Source organism: Leiobunum rupestre, chromosome 6 (assembly GCF_980474605.1).
Source record: "Leiobunum rupestre chromosome 6, qqLeiRupe1.1.hap1, whole genome shotgun sequence".
Classification (NCBI taxonomy): Eukaryota; Metazoa; Arthropoda; class Arachnida; order Opiliones; family Sclerosomatidae; genus Leiobunum; species Leiobunum rupestre.
Window position 1 is genome coordinate 36,069,740 of NC_143389.1, and position 20,069 is coordinate 36,089,808.

The 20,069-nt window shown below is 38.1% G+C and overlaps 2 protein-coding genes and 1 long non-coding RNA gene across 6 annotated transcripts; all 3 read left to right on the forward strand.

Annotated features, from left to right (window-relative positions):
• The first annotated feature begins 2,424 nt into the window (after positions 1–2,424).
• LOC149940771 (uncharacterized) lies at positions 2,425–3,665 on the forward strand. 2 transcript variants are annotated; one of them, XR_016481349.1, is made up of 4 exons: positions 2,425–2,506; positions 2,572–2,731; positions 2,821–2,926; positions 3,038–3,665. It is a non-coding gene; the product is annotated as an uncharacterized LOC149940771 (long non-coding RNA). The 2 variants fall into 2 exon arrangements; XR_016481350.1 differs by having other exon boundaries at positions 3,041–3,665.
• Positions 3,666–9,392: 5,727 nt separating this feature from the next.
• IntS14 (integrator complex subunit 14) lies at positions 9,393–12,591 on the forward strand. Of its 3 annotated transcripts, none has more exons than XM_090178229.1 (8): positions 9,405–9,635; positions 9,719–9,889; positions 9,947–10,445; positions 10,523–10,670; positions 10,727–10,976; positions 11,045–11,110; positions 11,166–11,398; positions 11,942–12,182. In XM_090178229.1, exons 1-7 carry the CDS (start codon positions 9,474–9,476, stop codon positions 11,388–11,390), a joined length of 1,521 nt encoding a protein of 506 aa, XP_090034355.1. In that variant the 5' UTR covers positions 9,405–9,473; the 3' UTR covers positions 11,391–11,398; positions 11,942–12,182. The 3 variants fall into 3 exon arrangements, with proteins under 3 accessions (XP_090034356.1, XP_090034355.1, XP_090034354.1); XM_090178228.1 differs by lacking the exon at positions 11,942–12,182 and adding an exon at positions 12,474–12,591 and having other exon boundaries at positions 9,407–9,635; XM_090178230.1 differs by lacking the exons at positions 11,045–11,110; positions 11,942–12,182 and adding an exon at positions 12,474–12,591 and having other exon boundaries at positions 9,393–9,635.
• Positions 12,592–15,443: 2,852 nt separating this feature from the next.
• On the forward strand, positions 15,444–18,336 carry LOC149940773 (uncharacterized). The gene is made up of 2 exons (XM_090179362.1): positions 15,444–16,246; positions 17,418–18,336. The coding sequence occupies exons 1-2, from the start codon at positions 15,444–15,446 to the stop codon at positions 18,334–18,336; spliced, it is 1,722 nt and encodes a 573-aa protein (XP_090035488.1).
• Positions 18,337–20,069: the final 1,733 nt, after the last annotated feature.

Below are 20,069 nucleotides of genomic sequence, written 5' to 3' on the forward strand. Positions count from 1 at the left end.
TTTTATCTTCATCTAGTGGGCAATAATGGAATAAGGAAGTTATATTGAAAGCTATTTAGAGAGCCAAAATTATGAATGGAATACCGTATTTAATTAATGAGAGATTAAAGAAAGTTTTTAATTATATACGTGTTGTTTCAAACGGTTATGCAAAAATTTTATTGAGTTGTAGGGGGTGAGTTGAGAAGTATGCCTGTTTTTCCCCATTTTCCTACGATGAGTTAAAAGAGCGCCAGAGAGCTTCAAAGCATAGACTAAGAAAGTGTGGCCTACTAGCCCCTGGAAGTAGGCTGCAACAAGCGCAAACCAAGACCAGGGACATTAAATACTGTTTAAGTTTACTTTTTTACGCTGGTTACCTCGATTTGTTTAAAAAGTCCTTTTTTTTCTATGACACTAACCCAAACCATAATGTTCGCATTGGTTTTGCGCTTGTTGCAGCCTACTTTCAGGGCTAGTAGTCCACACTTTGAAGCTCTCTGGCGCTCTTTAAACTCATCGTGGGAAAATGGGAAAAAACCGGCAACCTTTTGCATAACCTTTTGAAACACCCTGTATGTAGTATCAATAACCTATTTAGGTTACAAAGAACGAGTGTGCCTGCTTGCATGATAAACTAGCAACGGAAACTCTAATTTTTTTCAATTGTATAACTCCATTTAGTATCGGTCGTAAGAACTTTTGGTTTAAAAGATTATACCATGAATGTATTAATTTCAACCATGAAAATCGAACTGCATTAGGTAGCCTCAGTTGCTAGGATGGGAGGGGCTTAGTTATCATCACGTTGGTCACGCGCCACCGCTCAAAAATTATATTGAGGGCAACGCTTTGTCATTTTGAAGCTTGATTAGGTTTCAATGCCAAGGCTTAGCGCGAAATATAGTTTCTATTTCTAACAAACATCATTTTGATTGAACGAAAATAGGTAAAAATATGAATAAAAAATTCCTTTATTTATAATTAGCAATTATTTTTTTTAAAAGTGCGGGTATTTTTCTATTAATCACGAGTCGATTTCTTTCGCCGGATAAATCGCGAAATCCTTTTAAGCGTTTTGTGGATCGAGTCAACGACCAACCAGAGGTGGGAAAAATTGTGAGCGCTCTTTTTTGAAAATTAACTCTAAACGAGCAATAAATTGAATTGTTCAGCGAAAAAGATAATCCGATTAGTTCGCTCAATCAGTGATTGTTCAGAGATAATCCAATCGACGCGTGGAACGCTAACCTGCTCAATTTTAAGCACTGCGTCCTCTAGTGGCGGGATAGTGCGTTCACTTGAAAGCGCTACGGTCAGTGTTGTTCCTTTATTAATTTTAGTACAAAATTTGTATTTCAGTTCAAATAAATATCTGAGAAACTGAAATTTAATGTTCGCTAATTATAAATATAAAAAAATATATTTTCTTAAAATTCACACGTGTAAAAACGAAACAGAAATTAAAGCGATCCCAGTTGGCTTGTAAAATTTCAATTTCCCGCTGTCTCCTATAAATTAGGCTGCACCTCAATACTACTACAACCCTGCTAATAGTAAACCTCCTTCGGGGCAAAGTATGTAACTCCCTATTCCGCCTATATTAATAAATGTTAAACATCCCTTTAAGAAATTCTTCACGAGAACGGATAGAGTAAAACCACAGCGATGTTGGTCGAGATTTACCGTCTAGGTAAAAAATGAGCCCATAATGGCAGCCATGCCCAAAGGTACAAAGTGAAATTATTGCATTAACTAACGCGCAGACCTTAGTCTTCGCTAGTCTTGGAAACATTGATCGCTCTATAGCTTCCTAGTCGGTAGAAATTTAATACTGATCGACGCGCTATATTTAAACATTTGTTTCGGTAGTTAAAAAGATGTTGCGAGGAAAACGTGAAGTTAGATATTTCCCACGGAGGAGAGTTTATTATAATCTATAGTTAATGATTTTTGCTTAGTTTCGTTGTAGTTTTAATTTTACACTCCCTTATTTCCAAAATCACGTAACTCTTGTGGTTTTGAAAAAAAAGGTAGCTTTTTAGGAAGCACGCGCAAAATAGACCATTCTATAAAATACTAATTATGTGATTATTTACTTTTGTGTATAGAGGCAGAAGGTTTGGCCCAATTTTACATGAACCAGGGCGCCTCAGAAAAGGATTATCTGGCAAACCTGCCAGATCTCCCAACCTAGTAGCAGAGAGTGTAAAGTCGCTTCGCTACAGAGAGGCGCCTCTCTTTAAAAAATCCGTGGTACGATCAGAGAGGGTAAAGTCGCTTCGCTACTGAGAGGCGTCTCTTCCTATTCCCGCAATGTTAAAATTTCGTTACCAGTTTTTGACGCACGCGCGAATAGAAGAAATTACAAATGAAGTTCAGGATCCCACTACCAGGGTGCTTGGTTAAATTTTTTTAGAAGATTTTTGTTACATCCGCAATATGGCACCGATTATTTTCTTATTTCTGATACTAAAAAATTTAAATAAAATGTGAAATGGTTGTTTCATGTGAATTTATGACGCAAGTAAGTACAACTAATTATTTTTAAATATTATATTTGAATATTGAAGTGTCAATTCTTTTTAACAGCCTAAAATAATGGGAAACATAAATAGCCAAGGCCTAACAACAATAACAATAGAAATTAATATATTGGAAATGAAATAAGATCAAATAACTTAATGAAAATAAATAAGAAATAAATATATAAGATAAAGCTTCGAAGTAGTTCAAAAAAGACGAATATGAGGTATGAGTTTAGTGCTGTATCTTCATAAATTTCCTGTCCAGTCTTTTCTGTGTCTTTTTGTAATCATGATCGAGATCTTGTTTTTTCAGGGCACTGTGCATGCAAAACTCAACGAAGAAACTTATCATGTTTTGAAATACAATCGGACATGTTGAATCTATTGATGCTTGAAACCAAGTCTTGTCAATTCGACGTGTAATAAATTTTTCCATACGCTCTTTGACATTTGGCATGTGAGATAGTAGTTTAAAGCTATAGTATCAAATACCTCATTTGTTTCTGTAATAAACTTTAAAAAATTGTCAGTAGGTACTATAAGGCTAACAAAAGAAGAGTTCTTTGTTGTTTTGAAAAACTTGAAGAAGGAGAGCACATTTGTAGGATCAATAATTGGATTGTTCTTTTTGAGTTGGCTGAGGCAAGAGGAGCATTGGTGGTTGGAAAAACAGCGATGGATTAGATATCCTGATATATAGCTAAGGACATTTTGTTTAAGTAGATTTCGACTCTCAATTGAATTGCATATGCTCTGTTCGAATGTGTTTAGAAGATGATGACAATTGCGTGTTTAAATCTAAAGTTCTTTTACCATTGTGATTAACAACTAAAGTAATGTAATTTATTAAAATTATTTATTATTGAGATAGACAGTTTCAAATTTCAATTACCATTTTCTGAATTTTCGCATGAAATACTGCTGGACAAAGTGTAATTATCTAGAACATTCAATGTGTTTTCCTCTGAAATTGGTTGTGATGCGTTTGTGACCAACGCGCTTTCTTCCAACCCATGTTCATATGTCGCGTATGGATATGCTATACATTTTAGTATATTAATTGTCAGTAAATTTTTTAAACCACATTAAGAACCCTTAGATGTTTTTCTTTATACTTCACTAACTGTACTGGAAAATGAGTAGTGTTAATAAAATATTGTTGGCACAGCGTGATGGTATTAGACTATTTTTAGTTTTAATATTCATAAAACTCGTCAGTGAAATGATTAGAGCAAAACCTATGGTTAAAGTGTAGGTATTCCGTTGTTTTATTTGTCAGATTCTCGTTTTTTACATTATCCAACTATGATAGGGAACTAAAGTAAAAATAAACCTATGTAAAAAACGCGTATTCACCGTTCTTTTTCCCTTGGAAACTTGAAACATGATAATCGATAATTCTTATTTTTCGTATTAGAACAATTTACGGCGGAACACAATGGTCCAGGCACATTTAAAACATTTAAAAACTACTTAAAATGTAAATTAAAAACGAATCAATTTTTGCGTCGTACTAAACTGAATATTGAATCGCGCGCTAGGACTTCCGGATACGCTTGCATTCCTATGGGCATTTTCGCCGAAAAAAATAAATACGGATTTTTGAACGAGAGACGCCTCTCAGTAGCGAAGCGACTTTACCCTCTCTGGTACGATTTTATTCGCCGAGAATGTCCACAATTCCCGGGCGTTTGATGGCGCTAGTAGTATCTCCGGCGCGCGCTAGATTAGAGCAAAGATAATTTAAACTCGTACCCTAGATTCGAAACCACTCTCTCGCGCGTTGCCGATAGCGTTTACCCACTTCCCGCCGGAACTCAGAAAAAATTCGCTCCATGGTTTGCGGCTTACCGCAACCACGGCCAACTTCAATCACGCGCTACCGCGCTATATAGCGCGTGATCGAAGTTGGCCGTGCTGCAACCGATGGAGCCCGATTTTTCTGAGGTCACGTGCCGGAAAAGGGTAAACGCTTCGTAACAAAATCGTCAATGTGAAAGCTCTCAGTATTCGAATCTAGGGTACGAGTTTAAATTATCTTTGATTAGAGTTTGAGAAGACGCAAAAAAGGAAGTGTTTTAGGTATTTTTGCGAGTTTAATTTATTTTGAAATGTCTTGTTCGGCTAAAAATTGTAAATCGAATAAAAAGGTAACCACGCGTCTGTCTTTTTTTTTTCAAGTTTCCAAGGGATAAAGACCGGTGAATACGCGTTTTAATTTAATAAGCATTAACATTTCTTAAAACTTAATAGTTCTGCAGTGGCTGCAAAATGTAAAGTCATCCAAATTGTCAATTCAATATGAATCTGATGGTTTTAAGAGGCTATTGACTGATGCAGCTCTGTACGCTGCCTGGTATTGTTGAGGATTTGGATGATCTCAATTGTCTCCTTATTGGCGAATGGAACCAAAGTAGTTTTCTAAAAATCTTGACTAATTCTTCCAGTTACTAAGAACTTAAAAGCAAAATTATCCTTTATATCATTCCATAGGAGTAGCAAAGACTGAATTGATAGTTTCCACCCTTCAATACAAGGTAAGGTTTTATACCTACAGTTCTGAAGCTACCATGTATTAAACCTTTCCAATTTTTCTTTCAGCTTTGGTATGTGGATGGATTGATCAGTCATTGCTCTCTTACAGTGTGTTTTATTGTTTACTGTCCTGCTATTGCAGCAATCAAAAAGGCCGTTCATGTGTAAGAGGAACTCTGCTGTGTATGTGCTTTCAATTGTTAAAACTCTCCTAATCCCATTGAACAGGCCATTTGAATTAGAAACACTTTGACTGCAAATTTGGGCAGCTAAACTGACTTTCATGTTAGAAAATGCTGGTAACTTGATATGTTTACGTTTCAGCATATGTGTGCTTTGAAACTTACCAATTTCTTGGTCTATTTTGAAAAAATGTTCTAGGACTGCCCAAGAAAATAGATTGCCTTCCACTATTATGGGATACCGTTTGAAATTGTTCCTCACACTGTTCAAGAGATGTGGAGGATCAATTTCAATGAATGGCTTTTCCACTGATATCCCCATACTTTTGAACAAATTTTGATTGCCTGTTCCTTGGTCACAGACTACAGCTTTGACAATAAGGCCAATACGTTTTAGGTGAGTTACGCAATCATGAAGCAATATCTTCAAAGTCTGTTCGTGACAAGCATCTTTTGTGAGGAAGTAACCAATTGATTTTAATGTTTCCTCTATATAGTGATAGCCATAAGCCTAAGCTTTCATGTGATGTGCCATATGTTTGTGATATCGGGGTGTTAAGACCCAAAAACAAAACAAACATTATTTTCATGAAAAACACGTTTTTAAGAAAAAAAAACACCATATTTTTATTCCGCTTTGATAAATTTTATTTAGATTGAAATATAATCTGTGCATTCGCTATGCAAATTTTAGGAATTTTCAACTTGGTTGACTTCCGCTAAGATGAAGACAAATTAAAAACCATTTATATTTAATTTAACGAAGATAGATGGTGACCTTTTTCTCCCGTATTATATCGGTCGTCCTCTTCACTTCAGTAACAAGTTGGCAAGCCAAAATATACCTCTCCTCGGAAGAATCGTCCCTATATAGTGGTATTAATTTATCGAGATGATCCTTAAAGATATATCTCCGCAATTCAGAGATATTTACTAAAAACGTAATCCCGGTTCAATCCCGCTCGGTATAAAATTTTAATTATAATTAAAATAAATGAGTCGAAACAACCGAGTTTAATTTATTCAGAATATTAGAAATTAAGTAGTTACAACAGTGATTTAGACGTACTAAAACAATGCACAAGTTTATCAGTTAAATATAATCCGAAGCAAATTTTAATGAAAGAAATATCTACAGAGGGTATTTGTATTTTTCTCGCTTACGAAATACTTGCCGCATCTTTAACGCTCATGTTATTTCAACACTCGCCCTTGATGAAGATACCGTAGACTAGCTATATTCGACATCTGGTAGTGGACGACTCGTAGACTTCCTGTTGACGTTGTGACACATACCGCGTAAAAAAGAACAATGCCGTCCAATTTCCAATACCATATAATGACTCGCACACCCAGGAAATCAATGACTGCATTTGGAATCATAGATATCCAAATATCCACACCAAATATATTAACAAGAAGCAAAAAGCTTACCATTAACAAAGCACAGAAAGCCACTTGACTAAACGACAGCTCGTATATCAATAAACGTTAAACCAACGCCACCACATTAATACAATTATATCTAAGTCGATAAGAAAACCGGTAAATAAAATACAAAAAACTAACTAAGCGGACCACCCATAGGTTCTACCCTTTAACCATCTTATCTCTGCTGACTGTGCTAAAACAAGATTTGACCTTTAAAATTTCATACGTAAAAAATATAGACTTTAAAAACTATCAATATACTTTTCCGCTTAAGCTCAGCTTATAATTTTCAACGGACCGTAACGTGTATCGGTAGTTCTGTGGTAGAACACTCGAATGTCATGCAGGAGGGCTCGGGTTCAATTTCCGCCCAATACTATCGCTAATTGATGATAAGTCGTATACCGTGAACATTTGGTGGAAACCTTGCCATTTGGACGTTGAGACGTTTACCGTAAACCTCAGCTCTCGGTCCGTCCCAAGCGTCGAAGATTTTATGGTACTGTGGTGTAGGCAGTGGCGTATCTAGGGTAGTCTGCCCCGGACGGCATTTTCCATTCAAGAAAACAATTGCGTGTTTTTAGTAATGGTGAACGTTTTGTCTTTCTCGTAGTGAGACCTTTCTTACTAGCTTTTCGTTCATTTCGACAGAATGAATGGGTTATAATTTATCCAAATTAGTTTATGTATTTATATACTTAACATTGCGTTTCGTCTCTTTTGGAAATTTGAAGATGCGAAAAACTCGTGATCCGCCACGGGCGTTAAAGGGCCTAGGTACGCCACTGGGTGTAGGGAGGGTTTGTGGCGCCCGGGACAGATTTCTTGATTGGCGCCCTTTTTGCGTTAAAAAATATCTAAAATACAACTTAGTTCATTGTCAGAAAGGTCATCAAACAGTTTTTCCGCCCCCTACTGAGTGGCGTCAGTGGCGGCTTTCCCCCCTGCTCTACCCTCTCTACGCCACTTTAGGAAATACCAACCAAAAAATGGTTGGTATTTCCCATATAGTGCTTTTCTTTTACGAACCTTGGGTATTTCCTAAAGTGTCACACTTATTTGTTACTTCTGGTCACAAGTTAAATGTGACGCGTACTGCTTCGATATTAAAGGGGAAGCGCCAAGCTTGACCAAATATCGGCTTAATTGCGTTGTAAAAGTTGAACGAAGCGTAATTATTATTTAAAAACACATTTATCTCAACGGAATTCTATTCTCGCTCGAGAATCTATCGATACTTGGGAAGTTTCTATTTTGAAAGAGGTCTATACCCAATCAAAAACCTTTCCATCTCCATATATGCTGAAGAAAGGAACACGCCAAAATGTTCTCCGGGTCTACAAAAAGTTTTCATAAGAGATAGCATAAGTTAATGATACCTTATCATTAACTTATGGAGATAGAAAGGGATACGAGTGGCACCTACAGCCTATTAATAGCTCAGTAACTTAAGAGTTCTTAAATTACCGTAACTTTGGAAACCAGTCAATTACGCGGTAACTATCCACGTAATTTACCGTTAAGCTAGGTTTACACCTTGGATTAATCACTTGCTGATTAATCCAAGTTTACACTAACTTTGACAAGTGCATTTTTTTTCGACCGTAAAATAAAATACATTGAGACCAACGCTAATGGAAACCTAAAGTACCTTTTCAACTGGTCAATAAATTTTTTTATTTCACTAATTATTTAGAATTTTATTTATCAAAAGGTGTTCGTTTTTTAATATTTTAAAACCTGAAGGTAATTTAGAAAGAATCAGTTTGGTGTTTCTAAATATTGCGTCGGTTACGGTTTAAGAAACAGTGATACACGAATATGAAGGTAATTACTATTTTCGTAATTTACCTGGAAAAATTATAAAATACTGTTAGCAGGGTAATTTTCCGCGTAAATTACTAAGGTCAATTACCGATTCGTTTCTCTATCAGAAACGCGGCCGACTATTAAATGGTTCTCATTATTGATTGATCATTTGATGTTCCCTGTTTCAATATAACATGGGCACCGAAATAATATTATCGCCTTCTTGGCGAACTTGTTAAATTTTTCTTAATTCAAACATCAATGTTTCCCCGCCAAAACACGTACAGAGAGAGAGAGCGTAGGCTTGAGCATGATGAAACAATGGATGATAGGGAACATAATGTCACGCCTCCCGCTAAAACGCGCTTTGCCATAGGACGAAAGTCACAAAACGAGTCCGGAGCATTGAATTGGGAATAATACTGCTAGAATTACAATTACGATTTCGGTTGCCATGGTTACGCGGGACCTGTTCTGATAAGACTACGAAATTCATCTTTATAATTAGGTGGTAGCGCCATCTATATTTTGTAAAGTTATATGGCTAAAATTAAATAATTATTAGCTAACTTACCGTAACTTGAGTTAAAAAGGATCGTGTTGACAGAATAAAATTATTTTTTAACAAATTCAAAGGTTTGTTTGTTACGAGTAATCATACATTTCAATTTCGCATCAGATTCGCGAAAAAATTCAATTGCAATATAGTTGCCACCACTAGAGACAGATGCCGCCACGTTAGAACAATAAAGTTGATAAATTCTCCTTGTTGAATGAAAATGGTCCCGTGCTAGCCAGATTTAGTCCGGAGTCGTCGAGGAATTATCGGCTCGTTTCGAGTTTGCTTATTTTGCTATAATGTCACGAGTGTCAAAGTTGGCCGTGGCTATGTAAAGTTAGTTACATCCCCCCTGTGGCATGATATTTTAGGAAGATTTAGAGTTTTAGACATAAAATATTCGACTAAAATACTGTCCTCAATCTCGTTCTGCAACTTTTAATTTTTAAAATGCCGACAATTTTATTACTTGATGTATCTCTGTCAATGTGTCGGGCTGTGTCAATGCCAGAAACAACGGAATTGTTTCAAATAAAGAACTTAGCAGTGCATGGTATAAATACACTTTTAGATTATATGAATGCAAGCTGCAAATTGGAGTTTTGCAATTTGGTAAGAAGTTTTGATGGAAAATAAAATAGTTACATTTTAAATGTTCACATTTAGCTGTATTGAAATGCGTTTCTACTTTCTAGATTGTGTTTTCATCTCTTTGGGAACCGGTCGTTTCATTTACTAGAGACTATGAAAGTGTGAAAGCCGCTTTGTTAAAATTAGAATGTTATGACAAGACTTGCCCTCTTCCAGCTTTGGAAGGTGTCAAAAATATTGTCCTAGAGGAATGGGGCGCAGGCATGCCTTGCCAAGTAAAAACAAAGTAAAACTCATTTGTATAATGTTATTTATAATGACATCTTTTGTAGGTTATAATGATTACGGATGGTAGTATTGGTATGGGACCTACATCTTTGAAGAATATCCTGAATAAAGCTCCAGAAGGCTCGTTAGCCATTCCTTATCCTTTCCAGAGCAAAATACACGTAATGATACTGGGAAACCCTTCTGATCCCGGGATCAGTCAAAATATTCCTGTTTTCCAAAAACTAATTGATCTGAATGGTGGTGGTGGTCAAATATTTTTACCTGAGGGGCCTTTGAACTTGAAAAGCACTCAACAAATGTTTTTGAAACTCGCTGAGACTCACTACAAATCTTTTCGTGCGGTTTTACGTTGTGGGAAACTGATGTCGCATGTGTCGCTTTCACCACCGCCGGAATCTCACATTTCAGTGCGTGACTTTGAAACTCTCAGAGTTGAACTAGTGAATGATATCAGTATTTGCGGGTTTTTGGATATTAATGATGTTTCAAGCCCACCATCGCTGTCAAGGCATTTAGTTTTACCAATATTACCCTCAAAAGGTATAAAAACCCAACTTTTCTGATTAAATTATTTATTTATTTATTTTACTCTTTATTTGAAAAAAATAATATTTCAGATGAATCTAAAGATCCAGTAGTTAAACCAGAAATAGATGTAATCGAAGAAAATGGTGGCCCAATTGAGGAAGGAAAGCAACCTTCTTTCTGCGTATTACTACATGGTAGTTTAAAAGTTGAAGGAATGGTTGCGCTCTGCCAACTCACGTATGTCCATAAAAATCAAAAATATTGGTGATTTTTAAATGTATTTTATTTTTTAGATCTGAATGGTACGGCATGCTATATTCGTGGGCTGACAGCAAAAAGAAGTCCAATTTAATGCTTTCTACTTTTGAGCCTGGATTTGATACAATACCATGGTTGGGAAAGTTTAATAACTTGGGACCCGTTAATTTATTAGCTAAATTTGGTCTTCCTCATGAGGCAACTTACACATTTCCAATCAAAGTTTCTGAGAAACACAGTTATTCTCAAAACTGTGTTGTTTGGATAAGGCAATCTGGATTGCAGGTATATTTTGACCTTTATTATTTTAAAATACTGTTACTAAAGAAATGCATTATTAATTTATTATATAGGCTGATATACAAAAAATTCTTCGACATGCTCGCAAATTACCAGAAAAAACTCAACATTTCTATAAAGTATTAATAATCTGAATTTTTTAACGTCTATATCTAATATTTTTTATTTATTTAGGAACTTAATAGATTAAGGCGAGCTGCATTGTCATTTGGTTTTTTGGACCTACTTGGTGGAATGTCGACAATTTTAGAACGGGAGTGCACATTGTTGCCAGGAACCGCCCATCCCGATGCAGCTCTTCAATTAACGCACGCAGCAACTGCTTTGAGAAATCCAACTGCCAAAGAGTACAACACTCCGATTTTGCCATTACGGACAAAGTTCACCAATGATGATTAGTTAATTTGGTTGGTATAGGTGATGTTTCCCATGATTTTTGATAATTTTATCAGCTTTCAACGTGATCTTTTCTATGAAATTAATTTTCACAAAGAATTGCATCATTCTGAAACTGTGAATAAACATGCAAAAATGCGTTATCTTATCAAAATGATACTGTATATATATGGTGATGACTTTGTAAGGGTTTTATTTTTCAACCCTGATAGTGTTTTTTTAATTTAAAAAAAACATGGTATTTTTTTGTGTTTGTCCTAAAATTTACGAGGTATTAAGTATGGGGCCAAAAATTGTGTCAGTTCCCCCTTAAAGACGTTGTTATTGTTGTGAGTCATAAAACTTGTTAGAGAAATTTCTAGGAAATTCGTGAAATAGACAAGTATTTGCTCACTATTGCAGAGAATGCGTGGTTTCCTAACTGTATCCATAAATCAAATTGTTTTTTTTGTGCAGGAATGGGTTTCAAATGATTAAATACTTATATTAAATAATTTTAAATATCATTATGGGAAAGTCCAATTATTAATAGGAATTTTTACGATTCATTTTAGTTAAATACATATTCTTGGAGGGCGTTATCCTAGTTCGCATATTTTCCGCCAGAAAGATGTTATCTCGTCGTTTGTTGACGTTGCAAGCAGCGAAACGGACTTGGGATTCTTGGGAAGGTCGCGTAGTGGGAAATTTTTAAGGTTCTATTGAAACTTTTCGCGTGTTTAGTCGTCGGCGTTTAATTACATTTTGTTAGAACCTAAACTTAATTTAATAGTTCGCCTTTAATTCAACCTCAATTAAAGGTAAATTTAATTTCTTTTTTAAATTTTAAAACGAAACTCGACCGTTTGTTCGTTTCGTGTTAAGCCTAAATACTACCTCTACACTTATTACTCAGAACAAATATTGCGTAATTAAGGGGAGGGAAATTGAAAAGATAAGTCTTATTTCCGATTGGTATCTTGATTTCCATATATGTCAAAACTGCAAACTTTCCACTCGGTGCTTTATTGGTTATTGTTGATGTTGGGGTTTTATAAGCTTGTCAAGCTTTTAATAGAGGAACTAAGTCACTTTTTATTCAATAAGGGTCTGGTGATAATGAGTCCAGATATTAATCATGGTCTCAGTGCAACTTGTAATGAAAATGTCAAATTCAATGCTGGAGAACTAATACCTAACAGAAAAGATGAAACTACATTTGTTGAAAGTGATATGTTAGAAACTTTTAATGTCAGGCTAGCGAAATTTGTGTTGTATTTTAAACTTCTGAGAGATAGTAGCAGCGCCAACCACCGAAAATTTTATAATGCTACAGAGACTGAAGCCTCGCAAGCCCTTTTAGAGCTGGTGAATAACCTATTGGACGCAAATCTTCCACACTTCGAAAAGCTAATTCGGGAAATGGAATATAGTGAATTGTCTATCGGGGATGCTTTCTCCACCATTGCCATGGATGTTCTACATGGTGACAACAAAGACATAACGTGGACAAGGATAGGCATTTTATTTGCCTTCGGAGTGATGATGGCAAAATCCATTCTTCCAAAGTCATCATGCCCTGAGTTTCTAGACAACTTTGGGGTTATTATTGGTGATGCCATTGAGGATTACGCTGGTGCGTGGATTGAAGAACAAGGAGGATGGGTAAGGGTGCTTTTACACATTGCTTCTTCTTTTGGCAAGATTTTAATGTTTTGTTTTGCTTTACAGAAGTCTATTAAATCACAATCTGTAAAGCCAGTTTCAAACATCCTAATGGGAATGGTTGGTTTGGGGACAACGATGCTTGGTGCGGCTGTAACAATTATTGGTTATAGTCACGCTGCATCCGCTTTCACGACATTCTTAAGGAAGTGAAGGAAAAAGGGTCCAAACTGTGAAATATTTTATGGTGAACATTTGTTATGGTTTTTTCCATCTCTACTAATACCGAATACAATTAGAAAATATTTAGGAAAGTTTTATAATGATAGTGCAAAATACTTGCTCTGTTGCCAAGATATTAGTTTCAAAGTCTATTACCAAATGTAAAACATCTCTGGAAAATAGTTCTTTCAAAAGTACACTTAGTCAGTTGTTTTGTAATATTTGTATATTGGCACCAACTACATTTTTTTTTTCACTTTTTCTATGTGTGATAACTTAGAACAGTTTTGGAAATTTGTAATAAAATGTGGATTACTTTTATATTTTCTTCAATTATTTTGCATATCTTTAACCCCTGTCTTTGAATATATCTCTATTTACTTTCACCAAAACCGAAAATATACAAACTGAAATTTTCAAAACGCTATAGTATTATTCGCCTTGAAATTTTGCCTACATATCTAATTTGAATGCAGCCCTGGAAACCAATTATATCGGTGAAACCGATTGACCATCCTTAAATTGAGGAGGTAATTACTTGGATAGTTGCCTTGTCTGGATATTTTCCATTTGACATGTTTCCCATTCCCAAGCATTCTTCTTTCCATTTAACATTGTTTCCCATTCCCAAGCATTCTTCTTTCCATTTAACATTGTTTCCCATTCCCAAGCATTCTTCTTTCCATTTAACATTGTTTCCCATTCCCAAGCATTCTTCTTTCCATTTAACATTGTTTCCCATTCCCAAGCATTCTTCTTTCCATTTAACATTGTTTCCCATTCCCAAGCATTCTTCTTTCCATTTAACATTGTTTCCCATTCCCAAGCATTCTTCTTTCCATTTAACATTGTTTCCCATTCCCAAGCATTCTTCTTTCCATTTAACATTGTTTCCCATTCCCAAGCATTCTTCTTTCCATTTAACATTGTTTCCCATTCCCAAGCATTCTTCTTTCCATTTAACATTGTTTCCCATTCCCAAGCATTCTTCTTTCCATTTAACATTGTTTCCCATTCCCAAGCATTCTTCTTTCCATTTAACATTGTTTCCCATTCCCAAGCATTCTTCTTTCCATTTAACATTGTTTCCCATTCCCAAGCATTCTTTTTTCCATTTAACATTGTTTCCCATTCCCAAGCATTCTTCTTTCCATTTAACATTGTTTCCCATTCCCAAGCATTCTTCTTTCCATTTAACATTGTTTCCCATTCCCAAGCATTCTTCTTTCCATTTAACATTCTTTCCCATTCCCAAGCATTCTTCTTTCCATTTAACATTGTTTCCCATTCCCAAGCATTCTTCTTTCCATTTAACATTGTTTCCCATTCCCAAGCATTCTTCTTTCCATTTGACATTGTTTCCCATTCCCAAGCATTCTTCTTTCCATTTAACATTGTTTCCCATTCCCAGTAAAGCCGCCACTTGTTTGTTTTATTACTTCTATTTGACAGATGTTTTCCCCTTCCAACTATTTCCTTATGAAAATAGGTAAAAACTAACCAGTTTTTAAAACGGCGCTAACTCAAGCGTACGTTCCGGAAATTTCAAAATTAAACTAAAAATAAAACCAGGTTTTCTCCGAAACAAATAGCGACTTAATGAAGTCCCTTTATTCGTGATCGAAAACTATCGCTACGCCCCCTTTTGTTCGCCATTGAAACCTAGATAGAAAATAGTTTTTCCTCATCGTTATCCGTAAATTGGATTTGGTGGGGTGGCGGAGTGGTTAGCACTTACGCCTCGCAGCAAGAGGAGCCAGGTTCGATCCCAGCTTGTGGCACTGGGTGAAAACTCGGAACAACTCCTTCTGCGTTGAGTCTACAAGTTCTCTCCCCACTGGTTTAAGGGGTTTTCCCCCGAGCTCTTCGGATTCCCCTTCCATAAAAACTTGTTAAGGTTAACTGTAATAGTTAGTGTAGGGGGCTGTTGGCTCGCGTGGCATGCAGGCTTGCCACCACCCTCCTACGCATTGTAACCCGGCCACCTGAATTAATGGCTTCAAAAGTCGCCTAGCTGATTATTATTATTTTTATTAAAATAATTATACTTGCATTGTATTTTTAATATAATTTTTAAGAAAAAACGTTCTTATAACTTTTTAATTCGTTTGTAGCAGACGCTAGATCGTAGGCGCAACCAGGCTTGCAGTTACAGAAACCAAGGCTGATGACTCCATCTCCTCTTTAGAAATGTTCGGCCCGTATTTTACTATCTACCGAAAAGACAGGAACAGGCATGGTGGGGGTGTCTGCCTTGCTGTCAGTTCAGCCTACAAATCGTACCCCATGGATCTCGAGACTGCAGTGGAAGCCGAGGCAGTGAGAATCAATATTGGCTCGTCCTGCCTCTGCATTTGCTGCATCTACCGCCCTCCATCTGCTAAACCTACCTACACGAAACGCCTTAACGATCTAGTCACCCGTTTGGCCACCATCTCCTTCAATATCCTGCTTATCGGCGATTTTAACTTCCCTTCAATTAATCGGAGCACCCTCACGAGCTCCTCCTCTGAAGCTACCAGTTTAATCCTCACCGCTCTCTCTGCTAACCTCGCCCAGATTGTCAAGGAACCAACCAGGGAAAATGCCTCGGTAGGTAACCTCCTAGACCTTGTGCTGGTCTCTGATGCAAATCTCATTGATCACATTGAGCATCTCCCTGGTATTGCCGATCATGATTTCCTTTCATTTACTGTTCGTAATGTGAGCGCGCCCCCAAGCAAGCCCCCGCGCCTTGTTCACAACTTCAATAAGGCCGATTACCCTGCCATCTCTGCAGACATATCCCTAGTGTCTATGACTCGAGCCTCCTCTGTCCATGATGCCTGGGACACTATCAAGACCGCCATAAACAATGCGATCCTCGCTCACGTTCCCACGAAACAACTGTCCTCTCGGCGAAACCTGCCGTGGGTCGGTCAGTCTCTCCGGCGACTCTTGCGTCTAACGAAACGTCGCTACAAAGGGCGCGAAAATATTAGAGATACGAATCGGTAATTTACCCTGGTAATTTACGCGGTAAATTACCCTGGTAACAGTAATTTACAATTTTCTCAGGTAAATTACGAAAATGGTAATTTACCATCGTACTCGTGTTTCACTGTTTCTCAATTTTCTTTGATCTTTCGGGCTAAAATGTACGTAAAATACGTCGCACAAGATTACAAAACTCAAAACCTAACGTTATTCGCGGTTTAGTGTATTTTTGCATCGTTTAATAATGTAATTTCACTCCAGCAAACAATAGATCATAGGCGTAAACCGCGTAACGCACTAACTCGAAGAGCTAGGCACCGCTGCGCCACCTAGATTCGTTTTAGTTGCGAATTTCCAAGGAGTCGAAGGTCGTGTTAGAATAGTTTGATACGTTTAATAGGAAGAATACTTATGTCTAGCCCTGTTTATGCCGGTTCAATTAACTATCGATGAATCTGACGAGGATGAAAACGATAGTGAGAACCTCGAGGAATATGATGATACCATATGTAACATAATTACTCATAAGTATGCCTCTGTATAATATTTCCATTGAAAAAAATTCAATGAGACCTTGTTTCACGCGGAACATACATTGAGCGGACCCTAAAAAGCAAAAATGCTTATAATCCTTGCGCTATTGAAAAGGTTACCATGGAAATGAAATCATGTGATCGCGAGGCACGAGCTCAACTTGACATGGGCAAAGCCAGAAACGCGCGAGGAATTCTCATTAACGTCCGTTTCCCATCAGTAAAGTTGATGACGCATATTTCGTCACGGAGTTGTAAGTGACGTAATTTACGTCATATCCCGTGAACAAGGTTTCATTAACTAAAATGCTTTTATGGCATACTTATGAGTGATTATGTTACATATGATGATACTGATAATGCATCTCAAAATGAAGATAATTGAACATTTTTGGGCATTTATAACCTATTGTGGTAATTTATAAAATGTATAATACCCAACTTAAGCGTTTCTTCTTTGTATTCCTTGTTTTAATCGTAAAAGAAACCTTTTTTTTTTAAAAGAAAATTACGGTAATTTACCGCAACACGGTAAATTACCAAGTAATTTACTGATTTCCTAAATTACGGTAATTTAAGAACTCTAGAAAATATCCGTCCGTAAGTAACCAGCAAAACTTCTCCCGTCACCGTTCCATTGTCATCGGACCAACAGACGACAGTTTTACCAGCTTGTCTCCCAGAAAAACAAGTCACCTGGTATCCCCGATCTAAATGGACCGGAGGGTGTCCTCACCGGCGCTGGGGCTAAAGCAACGCTGCTGGCCAATACATTCCAGCGCACATTCCCAGTTCACACCTTTAAAACGGTTCCTCTTATGCCCTCCCAAGCCCCGGTGATGCCTCCAATTATTTACACGATACTGGGCGTGCTAATTAGTCTGCTGCAGAAAGGCAAACCCTCTAAAGCTGCGGGCCCTGATGATATTCCGGCCAACGTTTTGAAAAACTGTGCCGTGGCTCTGGCTGCTCGCCTGACGCAGCTCTTCCAACTCTCTTATGACTCGGGGAGTATCTCGGACGATTGGCGATCCGCTAATGTGACCCCAGTTCCCAAAGGGGGAGATAAAACTGATACATCCGAATATCGCCCGATTGCGCTACTCTCCCTAGTGCTCAAGACCGATGAACACATCGTAGCCTCTGCTATAACCTCCCACCTTACAGCCCATGACATCCTACAACCGTACCAACACGGCTTTCGTAGCGGCTTTAGTACGGAAACTCAACTTCTCTGCTGCATTGAGGCTTGGTCCGTCGGTCTTGAACAGACTGGCCGAGTCGACATTATCTTCCTGGATTTCCGTAAAGCCTTCGACTCTGTCTCCCATGAACTTCTAAAAACCAAGCTCCACTCCTATGGAATCCGCGGCAACACCCTGCTTTGGCTGTCCGCCTACCTGGAAAATAGCCGTTTTCAAGTGGTAATTCCAGGGACTGCGTCTGATTGGCTTCCAGCGGCCTCCGGTGTCCCCCAGGGCTCCGTTCTTGGCCCCCTCTTGTTCGTCATTTTCATCAACGACATAGGGGATAACATCATTTCCCAGCCGTGTCTATATTCACCGACGATGTAGCACTCTCTCGGACCATCTACACCTCCATAGATGTCAGCACCCTATAAGATGATCTCAATCGTATCAAATGTTGGAGTGACACAAACAGACTGCCCCTAAATACCGCCAAATGCTCTATCCTCTCCCTCCATCGATCGGGCCAACAAGCCCACTCTCCCAGCTATACTCTGGGCGATACTGAGCTTAAAAATATCTTGGGGTAACCTTAACTTGCACCTTCGATTGTAAACCTCACATCTCGACTGTCACCTCCAGGGCCGCGCGCGCCCTCGACTTCGTCCGACGTCATCTCTCCCATTGCTCCTTCCAAACAAAAACCCTAGCTATCAAAACATATGTCCTCCCCATTTTGGAATACTGCTCCGCGGTCTGGTCCCCTCACACCGCCAGTGGCATGCACTCCATTGAAACCATTCAACGAAAATCCGTCCGTTTTGTTGCCAGCATCGGCTTTTCCTGGAGTACCAGCATGACTCGTGTCATGAAAAACTTCCGGTGGGACTCTCTCTGCAATCGCCGCCGCGTCAAGTGCCTCATACTAGTCAACAGTATTGTTCACCGCTCAAATAGCGCCCTCACTCCTCTTACGTCTGCCATTTCGTCTTGGCGTCGTAAACCACGAGGTACTAAATCCGCGGCCCTCATCCTCCCTGGTTTCCGCATCTCTGTGTTCGACGGCACTCCTTCCTCCCTTCTTCAATACGTGACTGGACCTCCCTCCCGGACTTTCTAAAGTCACTGCCGAACCCCAAACAGTTCCGCAAGGAACTTACCGTGTTCCTAGGACTCTATAATTAATTAATGTGTATTGCCTTTACCCTCCGTGGTATAAAGTTCCTCTACTTCTGTATATATTTTACCACTGTATATATTTTTCTCCGCTGTCTTAACGTGATGGGTCTTCGACCTTTTGTTTTGCAATAAAAGAACTTAAGAACCACTCATTACCGTGGTAGTGCTGTGGTTATTACAGTAAACGGAAAATACCATTTCCGCGCAGCTCTAGCGTTATTCATAGAGCTCTTCTTCACCAATGTAAAAAACAAAATTATTCCTCGTTAAAATCTTTGGGGAATTATCGTAATCTTAATATTCCTTTCAAATAATCTCGCCAGAAAGCTTTAAAAAGAAATGAGAAATTATAATTGATTTATATTCATATGATTAGCTTTATTGGATCTTTAGTCATTTCCCGTGTCTGTCCCTCCGTGGATTGAGATGGCTAGATGGAGTCTAGGCCTTTATTATTTAGAGCTCAAAGACGGCGAGAAGGAAGGGAGAGTTCGCTAGATAATTTTTTGCTCTAGTGGGCGCGAAATTGCTTTCCGTTGTCATCTTTCGGCCTTTTCTATTACTGCCACTAGCGCTAAACAATACACACATCCCTCGAAACTTCCATTCTTCCTCTTCTCCTTCATTCTTTTAATCCGATTTATCTACAACGGGGTTACTGAGGCTTAACGCGCGAATTCCGGGGCTTTTGCCACCGTAATCTTTAAATGGTTTTGTCACACATACTAGGGAAAAGTGTCGGGCCCTTGTTTGTCACGAGACTTATCAAGGGGCGGCGGAGAAGACCAAAATCGAAATACATTTCCGGCCGATGCGAGGGGAAGACGTTATTATATGGCACTTTAATTTTAAGGCCCATCCATCCGACGCTTCTCTCGGAAAAGGAATGATCATTTTGTCGGAAATTAGACACTCCCAATTAGTTAATGTCGCCGTGTCGG